This window comes from Odocoileus virginianus, chromosome 2 (genome assembly GCF_023699985.2).
Source record: "Odocoileus virginianus isolate 20LAN1187 ecotype Illinois chromosome 2, Ovbor_1.2, whole genome shotgun sequence".
Classification (NCBI taxonomy): domain Eukaryota; kingdom Metazoa; phylum Chordata; class Mammalia; order Artiodactyla; family Cervidae; genus Odocoileus; species Odocoileus virginianus.
The window spans coordinates 47224000-47242373 of record NC_069675.1 but is presented as its reverse complement, the minus strand read 5'-3'; the positions used below and the strand labels follow the sequence as shown (position 1 = coordinate 47242373).

At 52.0% G+C, this 18374-nt stretch overlaps 1 protein-coding gene across 3 annotated transcripts in view; it reads right to left on the bottom strand.

The window, feature by feature from the left end:
- Nucleotides 1-2226: 2226 nt before the first annotated feature.
- Nucleotides 2227-18374, bottom strand: part of CAPG (capping actin protein, gelsolin like) — a 120299-nt gene continuing 104151 nt past the window's right edge. For 2 of the 3 annotated variants that reach the window (XM_070479707.1, XM_020889428.2), the window contains exons 2-10: nucleotides 10354-10389; nucleotides 10016-10188; nucleotides 9763-9917; nucleotides 9376-9543; nucleotides 7421-7570; nucleotides 7018-7110; nucleotides 5955-6087; nucleotides 3421-3509; nucleotides 2227-2402 (exon numbers count right to left, since the gene is read on the bottom strand). In XM_070479707.1, coding sequence (XP_070335808.1) covers nucleotides 2337-2402; nucleotides 3421-3509; nucleotides 5955-6087; nucleotides 7018-7110; nucleotides 7421-7570; nucleotides 9376-9543; nucleotides 9763-9917; nucleotides 10016-10188; nucleotides 10354-10376 — 1050 coding nt within the window. In that variant the 5' untranslated portion in view covers nucleotides 10377-10389 and the 3' untranslated portion in view covers nucleotides 2227-2336. Of the gene's footprint in view, nucleotides 2403-3420; nucleotides 3510-5954; nucleotides 6088-7017; nucleotides 7111-7420; nucleotides 7571-9375; nucleotides 9544-9762; nucleotides 9918-10015; nucleotides 10189-10353; nucleotides 10390-16788; nucleotides 16862-18374 lie in introns of those variants that run through there. The other variant, XM_020889427.2, reaches the window with a different exon arrangement.

The window sequence follows — 18374 nt, the reverse complement described above, 5'->3', positions numbered from 1 at the left end:
GACAGACAGCCACCCAAGCATGGAAGGAACCCATCAGCAGGATGCCTCAAGGGTAGGGCTGGTAACGGATCTGCTGTTTGCTGTTTGTCTTTGCCTGACCTGAACTAATCCTGTGCCCTCCTCCTTCGTCCTGACCAGCAGAGATGGCAGCAGAGAGATTACTGGGCCTGGTGGGCTTAGAATGTAACCCTCCCCCACCCAATCCCAACTTTGGAGTGTCAAGTTTAGTGATTCCTGCAGATTCCATTCCCTTGCTCTGAGACCTGGAGGCCACCTCAACAGACTTTGACCATTAGTGCTCAGCCCCTGGCATGGCAGGGACCAGCCCAAGAGAGCCTCTGGCTGGAGGGGAGGCCAGTGGCCCCTGCAGAAGCCTATTCTGTGTTACTGCCAGGGGGATGCTCTCCATACAGTTTAGGACTTTTAGGACCTGGAGACATTAGGAATAACTGTCCAGGGATTAAGCTGCGATTCTGCAGATGGACAGAATTCTGTGGTTGTGGAGGGATGCCTAAACCCTCTGAAAATAGATAACAAAAATCTTAAATCTGTGCATTTTTCTTGGGAAAAACCTTTCAAGGCTTTTCATGAGAGACCCAAAATGCTTTACAATGCTAAATATTTCAGTTTCTAGGGGAAACATCCCTCTTTCCCCTTTGAAAATTCACCCCTGGCACGTGCTCTTTGCATCGGCTATCGAGGGATGGCCGGGATGTCTCTGTGTGGAGAGAAAGTTGGAGAACAAGGGGGATATGCAAAGAGCTGATTTTTCTGTGCTTCTCAGCACAAAACCACTGAGATGAAATTGATCAGAATTTCTGTTTGGAATAGGCTTCCCTGGTGGCTCAGATGGTAAAGAATCTTCCTGCAATACAGGAGTCCCGGGCTGGATCCCTGGGTCAAGAAGATTCCCTGGAGAAGGAAATGGCAACCCACTCCAGTATTCTAGCTTGGAGAATTCTATGGGCAGAGGAACCTGGTGGACTGCAGTCCATGGGGTCCCAAAGAGTCGGACACGACTGAGTGACTAACACTACACTACTACCACTCTTTTTCAGATGGAAGATCCAGTATGTCAGGGCTTTAAAGTCATACAGATCTGAGGGCCTGGAGTGACTGTGGGTCAGGATGGCTGCAGCCCTGCCAAGCCTCTAGGACTCTGGTTTGTCCAGTCCAGGCTTACCCAGCTCCCACCTTGTTCCTGCCCCCAGGTCACACCCCAGGGTGGGACTTTTGGGGTTACTCCATTCTCCCTCTGTTTAGCTCCCTAGTTTCTCTGCTATTCCAGTCACCACCCCAGTACACAAAAGGATGAACTAGGGAAACTTCCCTGGTAGTCTAGTGGTTAAGACTGCAGACTTCATTGCAAGGGGTGGGTGTAGGTTTGATCCCTGGTCAGAGAACTGAGATCCCACATGCTGTGCAGCATGGCCAAAAAAACCAAAAAAACTAGGACCTGGATGAGGAAAAGCAACTTGCCCAGGCTCAAAGAGAGGCAGGTGAGAACCTGAACCCACAACCCTCCTCAACATTAGGCTGGTGCTTTTCCCATGACCCCACGTGGCCCTGAGTCCATGCCGTGTACTGAGGACATAACGAGCTGACCTCCTGCATGGATGTGAAGAGCTATGCTCTTGCTTGGTGAACATACATCATTTGGAAGCTGCCTGGCAACGGTTCACTGGAGCACCTGAGGAAATTCCAGCTTGGATGGAGGCACATGCCCGCTGCACAACCTGCCCCCAGTCGGGAATGTGAGACTGAACTGAACCTCAGGCTGAAAGTGATCCCAGCCCTGGCCCCATGCCACCTCCCTACTGGGTTTGCAGTAGTGCCAACCAGGCCCACTGGGAGCGCCTGGCCCCTTCAGGAGCTGGCCCCTCTGCAAAGCCATCTCTGGCCTCTCACAGGCTGTGGAATTGTCACCAGGTGACGCTAGTGGTAAAGAACCTGCCTGCCAATGCAGGAGACAACAGGAGATGCAGGTTCAATTCCTAGGTTGGTAAGATCTGGGGGAGGAAGTGACAACCCACTTCAGTATTCTTGCCTGGAGAGTCCCATGGACAGAGAAGCCTCGCTGGCTACAATCCATAGGGGTCACAGAGTCACACACAACTGAAGTGACTTAGCACACATAGGACGCCTCTACTCTGCCCAGCACGGGGAGGAGCTGGGTGACTAGTGGGGCAGGGAGTATTAGCCCAGGGCAGGCAATGCAGGCAAAGAGCGAGAAAAGCACTGGTCTCCTTTATTGACCATGGGCAGGGGCACCTCAGCACTGACCAGGAGGCCAGAGGAGCGGGTGGGTAGGAGGTGGGGCAGGGAGACGCCCACCCTCATTTCCAGTCCTTGAAGAATTGCTTGAAGATGGCACTCTCGCGGCCCTGGGGCAGAATCTCCACCTGTAGGGATGGCAGGGGAGAGTCTGGCTCACAAGGCTGCCACCTCTGCCTCTTCCAGAGCCAGGGAGGAGGGTGCTGGGCACGAGGCCTTCCAGCCAGTGATGCTCTTCCAGATAAGCCAAGAGACAAGAAAGATTACAGGGACATGGGCTGAGAAAACAGTGAGAAGGGGCAGAACGAGCTAGAAACCATGGCCCAGAGGAGCCACATGAGTCATCCAGAGGCACACTCGGCTAGCAGGACTCCCAGGGGAGCGCTGCCCATCATCCTCTTAGAAAAGGACATGCATTGTGGAATATTACTCAGTCATGAAGGGGAACGCATTTGAATCAGTGCTAGTGAGGTGGATGAACCTAGAGCCTGTTATACAGGGTGAAGTCAGTCAGAGAAAAACAAATGTAGTATAATAACACATACATATGGAATCTAGAAAAATGATATTGATGAATCTATTTATAGAGCAGGAACAGAGATGCAGACAGAACAGACTTGTGGACACAGCAGGGATAGGAGAGGCTGGGACAAGTTGAGAGGGCAGCATTGACATATATATACTACCACGTGTAAAAATAGCTAGTGGGAAGTTACTGTGTAACCCAGGGAGTTCAGCCTGGGGCTCTGTGACAACCTAGAGGGGTAGGATGGAGTGTGGGGGGAGTGGGGTGGGAGGGAGATTCAAGAGAGTGGGGACATATGTATTCTTAGGGCTGATTCACATTGCCGAATGGCAGAAACCAACACAACACTGTAAAACAATTATCCTCCAATTAAAAACAAATTTAAAAAAAATTTTTAAGTGCATTCACAAGTTTAAAAAAAAGAAAGAAAGGAAATAACATGTACTGTAAAACTCTGAAGGACTGGGAAGGGCCTTCCCACTGGGTGGTTCTGGGAGGAGAGGTCTGACTGCTCATGACTGTGCCCTGGGCTTTCTCACTCTTCTTGTCCAGTCCAAGGGGCAGGGGGCCAGGGAAGAGTCTTAGGAAGAGGGTGCGCTGGCCCAGGGAGGGCTCCTCACCTGAGTGTTTGGGGCGTACCGCATGCGGGCGATAAAGTCCTCGGCCACTTGGAGGGCCGCCTGCCGCTCCTTCTCATTAGCTTTGCGCCCTGGATCATAAGGAGGAGAAATTTTAAAAGAGCAGGGACCCTCTCGAGCCCACATCCCATTTGTCTCGAGATTTAAGGAGGTCCAAATTCCACGGACAGAGGAGCCCGGTGGGCTACACAGTCCATGGGGTCACAAAGAGTTAGGCATAACTAAGCAACGGAGCACACACGCCCACAAAATAGCTGGCACTTTAAAAATAAATGGACCAGGAGGTGCTAAGAACACCCTGAGGGGGCTCAGTAAGAAGTCAGCCTCTCCCAACTCACAGCAACTGTCCTCTGCCCGCTCCAATCATCAGAGTCTTCGCTCAGGCCAGGACCCCACGGATATTCAGGGAGAGCTAATGTCGCCCTCGAATGAGACACTCAGGCCTCTCTCTCCCTCTCCAGGGCCCCTCGCCTTTTGAGTCTGTCAACTGTACTGTTATCAAGCCTTTCTTTCAAAAGTAAATCGGACAGAAAAAAAGGGCATGATTTACTGCAATCTTACTCCTACAAAGCTAGATGCCAACATCAGCCTAATGGTTATACCAACTAAGAATCAGTAAAAAGGAACAGCAGTGCCCTCCCTTCTCACCTTTAACCAAACCCTGCTCCACCTGGAGGCATTTTTCCAAGGAAACAATGTTGTCAACTGTGGTTGGCTCTTCAGTCAGTCTATTAAAACTCTAGTTAGCCACAGCATATCTGAGATTAATGCACTGTATCCTTCCTCTGTGATTGCCTGATGCTTCTCTTCCCAGCTCCCAAGTTTCCTGTTTCTCCCACTGGTTTCTCCATTCTTCACTTGGGGCTAAAGACACTTCCAAACCAGAGCAAACCGGTTAATCCTAAAGGAAATCAACCCTGAATATTCTTTGGAAAGACTGATGCTGAAGCTGAAGCTCCAATATTTGGCCATCTGATGCAAAGAGATGATTCATTGGAAAAGACACTGATGCTGGAAAAGAATATGGGCAGGAAGAGGATGAGATGGTTGGATGGCATCACTGACTCAATGGACATGAGTTTGAGCAAACTCCTGGAGATGGTGAAAGACAGGGAAGCCTGGCGTGCAAAGACAGCCCCAGCAGCACAATCCTCCCCCCTGCCTCCACCACCATCCTTCTCAACTCTTAGAAACCTGCTCTGTGCCTTGCCACTCCTGGTCCTTCCCTGAGGCAAGAGTGTGATGCCTAGTAGCTGCCAAGTTACAACACCTAACACTTCTCCATCATCCTGGCTGGAAATTTCTCCTGGCCCTGGTTCACGTCACAAATATTTACTGAGCAAATGCTATCTCGTCAAGGCACTAGAGAGAATGTGATTCCTTTCAAGAGGTTTATAATCTGGGCAGTCGAGACACATTCAAGAACAAGAAGACACAGAACTTCCCTGGTGTTACAGTGGATAAGAATCCACCTGCCAATGCAGGGGACACAGCTTTGATCCCTGCTCTGGGAAGATTCCATATGCCTCCGAGCAACTAAGCCCATGAGCCACAACCGCAAGCTGCAACTACTGAAGCCTATCCACCTAAAGCCTGTGCTCCACAACAAGAGAAGCCACCACAATGAGAAACCCAAGCATCACAACGAAGAACAGGCCCCTGCTACTGCAACTAGAGGAAGCCTGCATGCAGCAACAAAGACCCAGCATAGCAGTGGGGGGGGGGGACGGGACACAAGAAAAGACAAGCACAGAGAATTACTCACAGACTCAGAGCTTTGTTACAATATTTTCAGAGTCTGATCTAGCAAACAGGCTTCTGCCCAAGGGTGTTTCATTTCCAGCCAATACAACCTCTTAGAAAAACAAGCCCTACCAGTTTGCTACCCAGTGCATAAGGTGAGATTTCATATCTAGAATTGGTCACAGTCAAGGCAGACAGGCAGAAGCCGGGGTGCCAGTGGCACTGAAGGCCTTGGAGAGCTCTGTGGCAAGTGGTCCTCAACACAAAGTCAGCAGCAAGACCTGGGAACCCGATAGATGGTTCCCAGAGCCTGCAAAGTCTCATGCGTGCTAAGTCACTTCAGTCATGTCCAACTCTCCGCAATCCCATGGACTGTAGACCACCAGGCTCCTCTGTCCATAGAATTCTCCAGACAAGAGTACTGGAGTGGGTTACCCTGCCCTCCTCCAGGGGATCTTCCCTGCCCAGGGACTGAAGCTGTGTCTCTTATGTCTCCTGCATTGCCAGGTGAGTTCTTTATCACTAGCACCACCTGGGAAGCCCAGACCTCGAGAATCAGAGTCTCAGGGGTGCGATTCGCCCTGGGTCTTAACAGGGCCCTCAGGTGATTCAGAGGTGGGCTGAAGGTGCAGATCCCTTGCCAGGAATTAACCGTCAGCCATGGAGGCTCACTGAGCCAGGTGCCTATGGGCTGGCTGAGCCCTCCCGTGGGAAGCCTTCCTGGTTAGAGAGGCCACAGGGGCCTCAGGCTGGTGTGGAGCAGCCACACGCACCCTTCCAGATGTAGATCTTGCCGCAGAGTCCATTGTCCAGCACAAAGCAGTCGTCGGGTATCAGCAGCTCGAGGGCGAAGGGGCTGGAATCTGCCAGCTTGGTCAGGTTCATCTGTCCAGTGGCGTCAGAGACCTGGGGGAGAGTGGGCAGTGCTGTGTCACCCTCCTTCCTGCAGTTCAAAGCTCTGACCTCCACCAAGGAGCAGCCCCTCTCCAGTAGATGTCCCACCCACCACCCCAGGCTGAACAGCACACCGGACAAAGGGGAAGAACTGACAGCTGATAGGCAAATCCCAGACAACCCCCACCCCCACTTCAGCCTCAGTCACCACCTCCCAGAGTCCCTGAATCCGTGGCAATTAAGTAGACTCCAAATTAACAAGTAAATGCAAAGAATGCAAAAAAGGTACAGTTCAGGGACTTCCCTGGTGGCTCAGATGGTAAAGAATCTGCCTGCAATGGAGAAGACCGGGGTTCAATCCCTGGGTCGGGAAGATCCCCTGGAGACGGGAACGGCTACCCACTCCAGTGTTCTTGCCTGGAGAAATCCATGGACAGAGGAGCCTGGGAGGCTACAGTCCATGGGGTTGCAAAGAGTTGGACATGACTGAGCAACTAACACTTCCTTCCAGTATATGCAATGCAGGGGATGCAGGTTCGTCCCCTGGTTGGGGAACTAAGATCCCACATGCCATGGGACAACTAAGCTCAAATGCCACAAGTAGAGAAGACTGTGGGCTGCAACTAGGGAAGCCTGTGCACCACAACCAAGACCCAACACAGCCAAATAAATAATAAATAAATAGATATTTTTAAAAAAAACAGTGAAGTTTAGCATTGGCTTCTTTCAAACCTCCATATCTAAGAATGTGCTGGAAGGGAAGTGACATTCACCTCCCCAGGAGGGCCGAGCACCCACTTCCCGTCCTCCCCTCACTCCACGCCCTGATAAACCACCCTGGGGCCTGGCCCCACCTGCCCACTGCTTTCTCCTCTCCTCTCAGCCCCACAGGCACCAAGATCACACCCTTGCCTGGTCCCAGGGCAGGCCCGGGGCACCCACCTTATACAGAGCCGCAGCCTGTGCGTTTGTCCGGTCAGCTGTGAGGTCTTCCTCAGGGTTACCCTCCTTCAGAGAGGGCTTGGGACCCAAGACCTGCAGGGACGAGGGCAGGCCACGTTTCCAGGGATTCCTGGGCACCTATCATGCCCAGGACCACCCCCTCACTCCCACCCCCACACCCATGTCTGCACAAGGGGCCGGGCAGAGCTGGGGAGGGCTCAGTCCCTGGATACCAGTCCCTTCATCCCAAGGGGTACTTGACTCTGAGTCCCACCAAGGCACCTGATGAGCCAGCCAAGCCCTAAGCAGGGCCCCAGATGCCCCTACAACCCTGCTGTTATCACTGCCCCTCTCGGTGGCTTCAAGCGGAGGCCACCCTCCTGCTACCCCCACATCTCTCAACCTGGATCATGTCGGCAGGCTCCTCCCCATCGGTGACGATCTCCACGTGGGCCTTGCCCTGCCGCTCGCTGTCCCGGATGGCCAGAGCCAGGTCCTGTGCCTTGTTCCGCTCCAGGATGTTGGACTTCGCACCACACCAGGCAAAGATGTTCTAGAAGGAAGTGGGGAGGCTCAGGTTAGAGCCACTTGCATCCTGACCTCTGCAGAACTGAGGCAAGATGATCAAAGACAAGCAAGAAGGCAAGGGAAGCAAGGTCTCTGGGGACAGGAATGACGGTCTCTGAGACAGCATTTCTCTGCCCCACACCCCCATCTTCCACAGACTTTATTTTTTTCCATATCACTTGTGTCATATATTGAAACATCTTTATCTTATTAATAATCTATCTTCCCTGACTAGAAAGTAAGCCTCATTAGGGCATGAGGGGTTTTGTTTTGTTTGGCATGACTTGAGACCCACTGCTATATGCTCAGTGACAAACAGAAACAGGCACATCTTTAGGCCCAGAATACATATTTATGCATGAATGAACTGGTGAATGAGTGAATGAAAGGATGAATGAGTGAATGAAAGGATGAATGGGTGAACAGGAGAATGGCAGCCCTGGGCCCAGAATCTCAGATGCCTCTGCGCACTCGCCAGGCATGGCCCTCATCAGCTCTGCTGAGCAGATCCCCTGCCTCCATCTCACTGCTTCCAGTCCTCCTTCTAAACAGCATCCAGGTTCCTCTTCCTGTTCCAAATCTTTAGCATGACAGGTGCAGTCCAGACCCTCAAAGACTCAGTCTCCTCCAGCTCCTTAGCACTTTCCACTCCCACTGGTCCTGTCCCCACCCTGGGTCCAAGTCAGGCTGCATCCTTCCTGGCTGTCGACAGGCATGTCTGTGCCCTTCTCCTGCTCAGTGCCTCAACTCACCCATCACCTTCCCCTGGAATGGCATTTCCCCTAGTCTAGTCAAATGGCACTTTCCTGGGGCAGTGGCTTGGCCTAGAAGGCCCCTCACTGCCATAAGCTCCCCCAGTCCATCCCACTGCTCCTAAGAGGACCCTCATCACATCCTGTCATGGGTTATAATACAGCCAGTGACAGGCCCCACCTTGGCTGCCTGCCCTGGGCCAAAAACTTGTGGTCCCCAAGTGGCGCTAGTGGTAAAGAACCTGCCTGCCGATGCAGGAGACATATGAGATGCAGGTTCAACCCTTGGGTCAGGAAGATCCCCTGGAGAAGGGCATGGCAACCCATGCCAGTATTCTTGCCTGGAGAATCCCATGAACAGAGGAGGCTGGCGGAGTACATGGGGTCACAAAGAGTTGGACATGACTGAAGTGACTTAGCACGCACACATGCTGGTTCAGAGCAGGTGCCATAGATTCACCAAGGGAAGAGATAAATGAACTGATTAACACATGGGATGGAACGCAGCTAGCTCAGAGCTTCAAAGGTTCCAGGAGCACTAGAGAGTAGACTCAGGGTTAGAGGCCAAGACTAGACAGCAGAGGGAGGTTTCTGTCCAAGCAAATACAGGGATGTCTTCTAACAGTCACAGTGATCCCACTTGGAATGGGCTTACAGCTTCTCAGCCCCTTTCCCTCTGCTATGGCTTCCCAGTCCCTGCCCTTTAAAACAGCACCAAGGAGTTCCCAGCGGTCCAGTGCTTAGGACTTGGCACTTTCATTGCTGTGGCCCCCATTTCAATCCCTGGTTGGGGAAATAAGATCCTACAAGCTGTGTGCACAGTGTGACTGGAAAAAAAAAAAAAAAAAAACAACTCAGTGACTTCCTGGGCAGTCCAATGGTTGAGACTCTGGGCTCCCAACACAGGGGGCCCCAGGTTCAATCCCTGGTCAGGGAACTAGATCCCTGATGCCACAACTAAGATCCAGCACAGGCATAAAAAAGAGAGACTCACACAGTGCTAGCATGAGTCGGTGCTCAGTCAGCCTTGCCCACCTACCTGGCCCAGGTCCAGGATGAAGCAGTCCCCTGTGTTGAAACTGTCCCAGCTCAGCACCCGCTCGGTGGCACGAATGTTCTTCTTGCCCTTCACCTGGTAGAGTTTCTTGATGGCGGCCGGGGTGGTCCCTGGGGAGGTCTTGTGAAATGCCGACTCCACGCCGCCTTCCTGCAGCCCGGATGGTCGGCCTGAGTGGGCCCCCCGCCGTCCCCTCCCGCCAGCAACCCATGCCCCCTCCCACTGGGCAGGAAGGAAAGCAGGCAAGCAGGAAACGGGTGGGGGGAGGCCCCAGCCCTGAGTGGCCTTGAGCCTTTTGCAGGGTCACGACCAGCGGTGAGGGGAGCTCAGGGAGAACCCACAGGAGAGGGTGTGGGCAGTGGTTCTGACCTGGTACTTGAGGCCACGGGGGAAGTAGCTCATGAAGAGGTCGGACTCATTGCCCTGTGACTCTCGGTGCTGCACGGGCCGCTCTCCAAGCAGGGTGTTGAGGTGCACGGCCAGCATGGCGCAGGCCCCCTGCTCGTCCCGGGAAGACTGCTGGCCTGGGGTGGGGGGAAGTTGCTGGTGAGATCTAGGCCAGACCTGACCCCTGCCCGGGCCAGCATCCCCCACCACCAGGCCTCCCAGCTCCCTCCCTTACCGATCCACAGGTGCAGGTGGGACAGCTCTTCAGGGCCATTGTGCAGCACCAGATAGGAGTCTCCCGAGAAGAAAATGCCGTAGTTCTCAGGGGCCACCGGCACTGGCTTCAGCTTCTCCACCCTCCATATGTGCAGGCCAGGGAGCCTCACGGTCGGTGGGAACGGAGAGCCGCTGTGGGAGGGGAGTGGGTTGGTGAAGGCCGAGGCCCGTATGTATGCGGTGGAGACAAGCAGAGAGACCTGGGGCAGGCCTGGGGACTGCGGTGTGGGGGAGAGGAGGGGCCGCCCTTGGAAGTGAAGAGGAGAGGGGTGAAAGGGGAAGGGGTGCACAGCCTACCTCTGGGGGATGGGTGAGTACATGCTGTTTCTGGATCTGCAAAGACAGAATCAAAGCCATTATGATTATAAATGTCATGAGTACCCGCCTTCATGTTGGTCTGGGGAGGTCCTTCTGCGAGGCCAAGTGCTTCACTATTCATCAACTAATTCATCTCCAAGAGCAGATTTCTTTGCCTGGCTCCATTGTTCAGGCAAAGAAACTAAGGCTCAGAGAGTCTAAATCCCAAGTGACACAGTGACTAGTGAGTGGCTAATGAAAGCCAGGTCTTGGGCTCCCTGGGCCAGGGTCTTCCCCTTGCTGTGACCTCTGCTGCTTCTAGACAGGAGTCCTAGTTCTGGGCATTGCATGAGGCTGGGATATGCCTCTTTAAGCAATAATGGCTTATATTTGAAAAGCCTAAAATCAATAACTTAAAATCAATGGATGGGAAATCAAAAAAATAGAGAAAATCAATGAAGCTGGGTTTTGGAAACCTCGAAAAAAATTGATGACCCTTTTGACAAATTGATTAAGTAAAAGAAAAGACACAAATTTCCAATACAGAAACAAGAGAGATGACCACCATTACAGATTCTACAGGTATTAAAAGGATAAACAGAATGTCACAAAAACTTTATGCCAATATAGTCAACAACTTATATGAAATGGGCAAAGTCTTTGAAGGACACAAATTATGCAAGTTCACTCAACAAGAACTAGAGGGACTTCCCTGGTGGTCCAGTGGCTGAGGCTCTGTGCTCCCAATACAGAGGGCCCGGGGTTCTATCCCTGGTCAGGGAACTAGATCCCACATGCAAAACTAAAGATTCCACATGCCACAACTAAGGCTCAGCACAGCCAAATGATAAATAATTTTTTAAAACATAAGAAGAAATAGATTATTTGAAGGCTTCTAATATCTACTAAAGAAACTGAAAGTGAAAGTACAAGTCACTCAGTCGTGTCTGACTCTTTGAGACCCCATGGACTATATAGTCCATGGAATTCTCCAGGCCAGAATACTGGAGTGGGTAGCCTTTCCCTTCTCCAGGGGATTTTCCCAACCCAGGGATTGAACCCAGGTCTCCCGCATTGCAGGCAGATTCTTTACCAGCTGAGCCACAAGGAAAGCCCAAGAATACTAGAGGGGATAGCCTATGCCTTCTCCAGTGGATCTTCCCCATCCAGGAATTGAACTGGGGTCTCCTGCATTGCAGGTGGATTCTTTACCAACTGAGCTATTAGGGAATCCCAAAAGAAACTGAAATGGTACTTAAAATCTACCCACCCCCAAATTTCAAGTACAGATAAATTCTACCAAAAACTTAAGGAAGGCATAATGCCAATCCTTCACAATCCATCCCATGCTGCCACCATTTTCCTGATGTAACAAAATCAGATAAAAATATAGAAAAGGAGATTAGACCAAGATCCCTCATGAACACAGGAAAAAACCTGACAAAATTTTAGCACATGGAATTCAGAAATATATAGAAAGATGAAACATTATGACTAAACAGGGTTTACTCCAGAAATGCAAAGTTGGTTTTAACATCTGAAAAATCAATGTAATCCACCCTATTGACAAGCCATAAAAACAAACATAAAATCATCTCTATAGATAAAGACAAACCATTTTAGAAAAATTCTAATCCATTTTTTATTTAAAAAAAGCTTTCAGCAAACTAGGAATAGAAGGGAATTTCCTCTTTTTGGGGGGGCCATGCTGTGGGGCATGTGGGATCTTAGCTCGCCAACCAGGGATCAAATGCATGGCCCCTGCAATGGGAAAGAAAGTGAAAGTCACTCAGTTGTGTCCGACTCTTGTGACCCTATGGACTACATAGTCCATGGAATTCTCCAAGCCAGACTACTGGAGTGGGTAGCCTTTCCCTTCTCCAGGGGATCTTCCCAACTCAGGGATTGAACCCAGGTCTCCCTCATTGCAGGTGAATTCTTTACCAGCTGAGCCACAAGGGAAGCCCAGTCTTAACCAGTCTTATCCCTGCAATGGGAGCACAGTCTTAACAATTAGACCGCCAGGGGAGTTCCAGAAGGGAATGTCCTTAGCCTAATAAAAGGCATCTACCAAAACTGAACAAAAAAATCTCAGAAACAAAAAACCAGAAAAACCTACAGCTAACATTAGACTTAGCGCCTTCTCGAATTTTAAACTGCCTACCTAGGGAATTTCCTCCATTCCCAGGCATTAGCTATCACTTCTATATGCCCAGCGTCCCTCAAATACCAGGATGATGAATATCATCTTTATTCTGTAGGACAGTAAGAGCAACCTTTTTTGGACTAAGGTTATTTAGGGGAAAAAAAATGCTCAAGGCAAGCATTTTAAAAAATATTGTCTTCTGGATTTCCCCGGTGGTCCAGTGGTTGAAAGTCCGCTGGCCAATGCAGGGGACACACGTTCGATCCCTGGTCTAGGGAGATCTCACATGCCACAGGGCAACTAAGCCTGTGGGACCCAACTTCTGAGACTATGCTCTAAAGCCCGGGAGCGACAACTACTGAGCACCCTAGAACCCGTGCTCCATAACAAAAGAAGCCCGCACACCACAACTAGAGAGTAGCTCCAACTCTCAGCAACTAGAGAAAGCCTGCACACAGCAACAAGGACCCAGTGTAGCCAATAAATACATAAATAATTTTTTTTAATGTTATCTTTCTAAAAATTAGCAACTGCAGTAGCTATAGCTTCACTCACTCTCTTTCCTATGTGCCCAGTTCTAGAGGATTTCTTTGAAAATGCAGAGGTCACACAGTCAAGAACTGTCACACAGTGGGAGCCCCAGTGGTCCAAGAGAAGGACCTGGAGAATTTCAGGGTTGAAAGTCACCATCAGGAGACTCTTTGGGGGCTGGGGAAGCAGGAAGTGCAGAGAATGCTTTTAGGGAGAGCAGAGGGTGTGGAGTCTGAGTAGGAAACAAAAAAGAAATAGGAGCAGCGGCCATGGGTGTAAAATACCACGTGAATAACGACTTTGCTTTTCTTTCCTAATTTACAACATAGGACGTGTGTGCTGAGTCATGTCTGACTCTGCAGCCCCATGGACTCTAGCCCACCAGGCCTCTCAGTCCATGGGGTTTCTCCAGGCAAGAATACTGGAGTGGGTTGCCCTTTCCTACTCCAGGGGATCCTCCCCATCCAGGGAAGTCTCCTAGGGCTCCTTTACTGGCAGACACTTTACCACTGAGCCACGGGGGAAGCCCTACTCAAAACACAGCTGAAGGCATTTTTTTGGAATCACACTTCCCCAAGGGAGGGGGGCAGGCAGTGAGTGGGAGGCTTGGGGGAGGAAACAATGATTCTCAATCCCACAGAGGGTCACATGCTGTGCCCACATCCCCTGCAACAGACAGCTCAGCCTGTGACTCAGGCCCCAAGCAGTGAGGTGGCCACCCCCAAGCACAAGTGGGGGGAGGGGTTAGAGCTCAGGGACAGAAATGGCGTGCTCATTGTCAGCTATTTTTTGTTGTTGTTCCTGACCTAAGAGCTCAGGCCATAACTCAACAGCAGGCAGACCATACGTGGGGCTGCCGGCCTCCGAGAGCCACCGCAGCGTTTTGTTGAGAGTGGCTGGCTGCCTGCCCCTCATCCCTCTGGCTTTCCAGCCTGGCCACCCATTAGAATTACGCTGTGAGTGCGTGTGCTAAGTCACTTCAGTCACATCTGATTCTTTGCGACCCCATGGATGGTAGCACACCAGGCTTCTCTGTCCATGGGATTCTCCAGGCAAGAATACCAGAGTGATCTCCAGGGGATCTTCCCCACCCAGGGATTGAACGCATGTCTCTTGCAGCTCCTGCACAGCAGAAGAACTAAGTTGGGATCCTACAAAAACTTCAAAGCCCAGGCCTAGAGTCTTGATTCCATGGGTCTGGAGTGGGGCATCAGCATTTGAACTATGTCCCAGGTGGTTCTGACTCTGCCAGTTAACTGTGTCCAGAACAGCATCTCTATCTGCCTGCATATTAGAGTCATCTGGGTTTTTTTTTTTTAATCCCCATGTCCAGGCCAGTTAAAACCAGACTCCAGGGTGGAGCCTGAGTATCAGTGCTAGAGAAGTTTCAGGCGGCTCTAACGCTGCTCCCCGGCCTCCACCAAGCACCCACTGACATTGGCCTGTCACTCGTCCTCTCCCCACAACCCTTCTGCCCGAGCCCACAGCCCCTCAGCTTCCTTAGTGCAAACCTCAACCCTTAGGACCATCAAAGCCCCGCCACTCCTCCAGACCCATTTCAAGCCTCAGCTGTCATTTGGCGGCTTTGTCCTTCTCTGGGAGTTCTCTCAGCTCCCTCACCTGGGAGCATAACCTTCACTTCTGCCCACAGGCTGTCTTAGAGTGTGACCTGATAGCTCCTTGTCTCAGGTAGAGCAGGGGACACGCCTGGCACTTCTGCATTCCTCAAGCAGCCCACAACAAGGTCTATTCAGTTCCATTCTAGGTCTCTGCTGGGAGCTTGGCATTGGGAAGGGGCCCAGAAATGAAAAACAACCCACAAGTCTCATGGTCTCTAGAGGATGGGCTGTGAAGCAGGAAGCCATCACTTCCAGGGGACCACAGCAAACTTCCCCTAGGTGCGGAATGTCACAGAATCAGATGTCAGCATTAGAAGAAGGTTTATTTAATACTTGGGTTTCCTTGTGCCTCAGACAGTAAAGAATCTGCCTGCAATGCAGGAGACCCAGGTTCGATCCCTGGATCCAGTAGATCCCTTGGAGAAGGAAATGGCTACCCACTCTAGTATTCTCACCTGGAGAATTCCATGGACAGAGAAGCCCAGCGCACTACAGTTCATAGGGTCACAAAGAATTGGACACGACTGAAAGACTAACATACACACACACACACACACACACACACACACACACTCCAGATCTGCCTCCCAACACATACCCAGACATGAGCACAGCACAGAAATCCCTACATCCCTCATCATTTTCTTCTTGAATACTTCTCCTGGTGGGGAACTCACCACCTCACGGGGAGCCGCTTCTACACTTCTTATGTTAAAACCTTTTACTTTTTCCCACTCTGCCATGGCGTGCAGAGTTACAGGCCTGGCCAACTCCCCGACTCGACTATAAGGGTCTTTCAGGAAGGAACCATATTTGGCCTGGAACCTTGGGCTGTGGTCAGTAGCCTGCAGGCACTCAGGATTAACTGGACTTGTTGAGCTCCAATGATTAGATCCGATGGAGCCTAAGGGATAACCCAGGATTTCAACAGGGAGGAGCAGTCCTGGAGGCAGAAATCAGGGGCCAGGGATGGAGGGGAGGATGGGTGCCCTGCTGGCCATCCCAAGGTCCTGACTCAGGAAGGAGTCGGCCTTTGAGGACACATTGGGAGTGGGGGAGTTGGTTATGCAGACCTTTCCAGCAATGCCTATCAGCTGTAAGGATGACAGGTGTTCCAGGCTGTCTGCACCCTTCTCAGATTCTGATTCCACTGATTCCCAACAGGTCCCTTCATCATTTGCCCTTAGGTGTGAAATGCCAACAGCTCCTACCCCTCTCCCCAAGAAAGAGTCGGGGTGAGTGTCAATACTAGAGTTGACACCACTATTCCCAGCCAGGAACCTGGGCTTTCACAGGAGCTGCAGGGTCTAGAAGCCTCACCTGGGGATCCTCAGTCAGTGCTCCCTCCCCAGACACCAAGCAGGACTCCCACCCTTTCCCAGGTGCAAACTGGTGGCACCCGCCTGCCAATGCAGGAGATGAAAGAGACACAGGTTCAATCCCTGGGTTTGGAGGATCATCTGGAGTAGGAAATAACAACGCACTTCAGTGTTCTTGCTTGGAAAATCCCATGGACAGAGGAGCCTGGCTGGCTACAGTCCATGGGGTCGCAAAGAGTCAGACAAGACTGAGCATGCACATGTACACACACCCACCCTTTCCGGGCTCCACCTTCACCTCCCCCTACCCTACCCTAGGCAGCTGGCCAGATCCCCATCAGGGTTCTTCTTAAATTTGCAAAAATAATGAACCCTGAGGCATAGTTTGGTCTGAATTCAAATGCTAGGCCTGCCCCCTCCCCCATTCCAGCCCACCCATCTGCTGTCACGCCACCATCCTGTCTTAGGAACAAGTATCATCAAAGCTGAATGCACCTCTGGGCTGGCAGACGGCCTTCAGGAGTCTGGTCAGGTCACTCAGTGTGGTGGCCTCTGTTGGTAGGGCACACACCACCTCTCCACAAGCCAGGACAAGCCCTGGTCCAGGAGTCCCTCATCCCCACCCAGGGAAGCCACAGGGCTCCAGGGACTGGACAGGACAGCAGTGTCTGTGTGTGTGCTGGGGGAGGGGGCGCACCAGTCCTGGACAAAGCGCCTTCCAGAAACATGAGTCTCTGTGTCTGCCCTCATCTGCCCACCTAAGAGGGTCCCGGCCAGCCCACCCCACACCAGACCTCCCTCAGCCTTCCTCCACTTTCACCTGTTCCACGCAGCTCTGCTTCCTCCCGCTTCTGCTTTTCAGGCTCCTCCAGCCCCACCTCAGTCTCTCACTTCCCTCAGCTCTTCCTCCAGGTGGCCCCACCCATCAGCCCCACCCCTGGGCTCCTGCCCCAGCTAGTGCTGAGGTCTGGCCTCCACAGGAAGAGGTGGACTGTGCTGGGCCGCCAGGCAGGGCCCGACAGAGGAGAGCAACACTGCGACCAGGCTGGCTCTTCAGAGAACTGCCCCGCCACTGCCCGGAGGCTGGAAACCCACCCTGGCTCCGAGCCTCCCCATCATAGTGGCCTCTGCCAGCGGTGGCAGGCCAGAGCTAGCAGCTCTGAGTCTGGGGCCTGCAGGGAAAACCACAGGAAAGCCGAGACTGGCCACATTCCCCGGCTTACCAGCCCGGGGCAGGCATGACTGCCTGGCCCTGGCTTCAGCTGAATTAGTCACATTTCCTGGGTGGGGTCACTGCCTCGGCACCACTTTTTCCTCCTCCCTGGCTTGTCCTTCTCCTTGCCTGAATGACTATATCTGACTTTTGTTGTTGTAGTCGTTGAAGCTCAGTTCCCAGGGAATGGCAGAGGTGGGCGACACAGACTTTGCACTGTCCTGCATGCTGGTTTCCTAAGTGGTCCTAGAGGTAACGAACCCATCTGTCAATGCAGGAGGCAAAAGAGATGCGGGTTCAATCCCTGGGTAGGGAAGATCCCCTGGAGGAGGGCATAGCAGCCCACTTCAGTATTCTTGCCTGGAAAATCTCATGGACAGAGAAGCCTGGCAGATTACAGTCCATGGGGTCCCACAGAATGGGACCCGACTGAAGCGACTTAGCATGCACGCAGACATTGGGAACAAGCACTGAATCTGAATCTCTCTTAACTGACTGCTTACATCCTTGGTCAAATTCCTAATGAGTCAATAGTAATTCTAAGGGTGCAAGTTAGTCTGTTAATGCCCTGTAGTCACTACGCCTTTCCCAGGTGGCGCTAGAGGTAAAGAACCCACTCACCAATGCAGGAGACATAAGAGATGCAGGGTGGGGAATATCCCCCAGAGGAGGGCATAGCAGCCCACTTCAGTATTCTTGCCTGGAGAATCTCATGGACAGAGGAGCCTGGTGGGCTCCAGTCCCCAGGGTGGCACAGAGACGGACATGACTTAGCAGGCACTCACGCATGCTGGGTACCTCTCAAGTCTACCATTGCTCAGCTTCTCATTCACCAGATGTTGACTATCAGACATTTTCAGCTTCAGGCGCTCTGAGGGACAGCAATAAAAATAATCATGGTTCTGGCTCTACCCAGAGGCCATCTCGCCTTCAGCACATCATAAGTCCCTGGAGCTAGTCGGTCCAATTTGCTTGTTTGCTTCCCAGAGGAGGCTGGGGGAACCTGAGAGCACAAGTGACTGGCCCACGATCACACAGGGGGAGGCAGGCAGAGCAAGGAAAGAAGCTTCCATGCCCTCCTAAATCTGTATGGGAAGATGCAGCTAGAATCTGTACACACTCCAGAAGGAAGTTAAGGGCCTTTCAGCCCAGGACTCTGGCCCATCTGCCCTAGATACAGGCCAGGCCTGGCC